Source organism: Oryzias melastigma, unplaced genomic scaffold (genome assembly GCF_002922805.2).
Source record: "Oryzias melastigma strain HK-1 unplaced genomic scaffold, ASM292280v2 sc00204, whole genome shotgun sequence".
NCBI classification, from domain to species: Eukaryota; Metazoa; Chordata; class Actinopteri; order Beloniformes; family Adrianichthyidae; genus Oryzias; species Oryzias melastigma.
Window position 1 is genome coordinate 535,732 of NW_023416880.1, and position 2,890 is coordinate 538,621.

Sequence of the window (2,890 nt, forward strand, 5' to 3'; positions counted from 1 at the left end):
TATTTATGGCTTCGATTTGGTTCATAGTTACAAAGTCTTCACTCACCCTTCTGAAAAATAAGATACTGATTTATATTTGTTTTTGCTGCTGACATGATACATTTAAATAAAACTATTGTGTTTTTGGCATAAATAAAACATAAACATGAAGAACATTTTTCTTTAAAAAAATATGAACTAATAACTTTTGACAGAGCTTTGTATGGTTTCCTTTCAAAATAAAAGACATCCTACACCATAGAATCATGTCAATGCAGCTAATGCAGTTAAAGTGTAAAGACATTAATGATAAAAAAACAAACAAACAAAAATGCATATTTGACTGTTTTTGGTGCATTTCAGCCACAAATTCATGAACACAACCAGCAAAAACCAAATCAGAGCTAATGTGGTGACTCCTACCATATATTAAAATAACTTTAAATCTTGAATTTGTTCAAAAATAGAAAATCTGCTTTATAATCCAGTGGATTGGAATTTAAATTAGATTTAACTCTGCTCGTTTATGTAATAAATGAAGCTCAAATGTGTTTAGAATGATGTTGATAAACTGTTGATGGAGAACTACAGATACTGTTGTTAGGATCCTCGCTGAATGATTCATATCGTCCTACAACTGTTTGTGAATGAATTCTTTTTTTTTTTACTTTACTGCTTACTTACTTTTTCCATTACAGTTATATTTTTAAATGTTTTGAAACATTTTATTTTAACCAAAGAGCCACAATGAGTGGTAAAAAAATCACATATGGCTGCAGAGCTGCAGGTTGCAGACTCCAGCTCTAATGTCATAATATCAAAACCATGTCCTGTCATTAGTATTTTTATGGTTTTTATTTTTGTTTAGACTTTCTTTGCTGCACTGTAAAATACTTCAATCATCTGCAACAAAAGGACAACAAATTTCTTTTCTTTGGTGGACTCATCAGACGTTCAGACTCCAGGATCAGGTGATGCTCATGAGCACCTGGTCCTCAGTTAAGGGTTCAACCATCGCCGACGTACCTGGAAGTGAAAAATACCAGCGTAGTTCTGGTCAAAGTCCTGGTCGGGGGGCACGACTCTGGCCATGGCATCTTTTTTTAGAGTCAAGGAGGCGATGGCCGCCAGGAGCCAGCAGTCACCTGTGACAGCAGCGAGGAGTCACATGAATGAACCAGCAGGACAGGAAATCACCTGACAGACTGCACTGAAACCCACCCAGCTGCCCTTGGCAGATGTCGGTTCTGTCTGCACCCCCTACGATGAACTTTGGGTTTTGACAGATCTCCTGCAGGACGAGCAGAAAAACAGGAAAAGAAACAGGTTCTATTAGAAGCAGGACAGGTGAGAGCTGCGCTTTGATAGGTGTGTTCACATTCCAGACACCTGAATCAAGTCAAACACACCTGACACAAACCTGCACACCGGCAGCCGAGGCATGGAACGCCCCGGCCAGAAATGGAGAGTAAAAACTACAAAGATGGGTGGAGAACTTCCCGGTAGACTCGTTAAGGTTCTGTGGAGCTGCTGAAACAGTGTTTGTCCAGGTAAAGGTCTGACTGCACCACATTTACTCTGAGAGGAATCAATAGTTCAGTTTTTGTCTGCAGATCATGGAGTTGCATGAAGTGACCAGCCTGCAAACTCTATTATTTACTCAGTTTTCAAGCAGAACTGGTTCTTCTGCTGCCAGTTTCAACATTTAATGATCACAGTTCCCTCTCACCTCTTATCAGTTGAGGAGGTGAAACTGAAATATCAGACGAAACTTTTACTCTCGCCCAAATGAAACCCAAACTGCAGAACATCTTACATACTTTTGGTCTCTTCCATTGGATCTGGACCGGAACGCTCTGGCTGAAGAAGAGCGAGGAGTCCACGGCGGGGAAGTCCGGATCCTCGAACAGAACCCCCTTCTGCAGACATTCCCGCCGGAGCTGCTCAAACGTCTTCCCATCCCACTGAGTGCTCTCAGCCTGGACGGAGCTGGGCTTCCTGCCGGACAGAGTGGACTGGAGAGGCATCCTGTTCCTCTGACGGAGGCTGGGCGAGTGGAGCGGACAGGTGAGGTGTGATGGAGTCTCTGTGAAGCAGGTCTGTCAGGTGGGTAGGGCCGCTTGGTGCACGCCTTCCAAACACAAACGGGTTTATCCTCCCGCCGTGATTGGGCAGGGACTCAATGCTCCCACTAGACAGAATTTGGACCATTTCAGTTTACAATAAGAAATTCTTCAGGAAAATCAGATTTAAATAAAAAGTTAACTTCAAAACTCACCAGATTGGCATTCAAAGTCACAGGGATGCTGGAGCCTGTCCAGAAACACTCTCACATTCAAACTTAAGAGTAAATGGCGTATACTTTCTACCCACCTTGAGGGCCCAAAGCGCTTCACAGTCACAGACACATTCATACATTCACACATTCACACACTGGTGGTGGCTCCGCTGCCGAACACTGGCGCCAACCTCCCACCAGAGGCAATTTGGGGTTCAGCGTCTTGCCCAAAGACACTTTGACACATGGGCGGGCAAGGCGGGAATCGAACCCGCCCGCTTCCGATCAGGAGTTGACTGCCCTACCACTGCACCACGGGCGCCCAGGGGTGTGTAGCCTTTTGGTGATACGATGAAGTCCAATTCTTTGACCCAATAAAAAATGTACTGTTCATTTGGCATTAAAGTCTATAAAAGAAAATAAAAGAAAGGAACTATTGTTTTTGGTTTGTTTTGTTTTGTGCTGTTACTTTACGTTACGCTACGTTACGTTACATTACGTTACATTGCATTATGCTATCTTTTGTTTTATTTTGTTTTATTTTATGCTATGTTACTTTACGTCAGGTTACGTTATGTTTTTGTTTGGTTGTGTTTCATTTCGATTTGTTTTGTTTCCTTCTGTTCTGTTTTG

General features: G+C 42.4%; 1 protein-coding gene across 1 annotated transcript in view; it reads right to left on the reverse strand.

Moving 5' to 3' along the window:
- Window positions 1-2,440, reverse strand: part of capn9 (calpain 9) — a 12,271-nt gene extending 9,831 nt beyond the window's left edge. The window contains exons 1-3 of the mRNA XM_036210716.1: window positions 1,800-2,440; window positions 1,201-1,270; window positions 1,006-1,124 (exon numbers count right to left, since the gene is read on the reverse strand). Coding sequence (XP_036066609.1) covers window positions 1,006-1,124; window positions 1,201-1,270; window positions 1,800-2,006 — 396 coding nt within the window. The 5' untranslated portion in view covers window positions 2,007-2,440. The remainder of the gene's footprint in view (window positions 1-1,005; window positions 1,125-1,200; window positions 1,271-1,799) is intronic.
- Window positions 2,441-2,890: the final 450 nt, after the last annotated feature.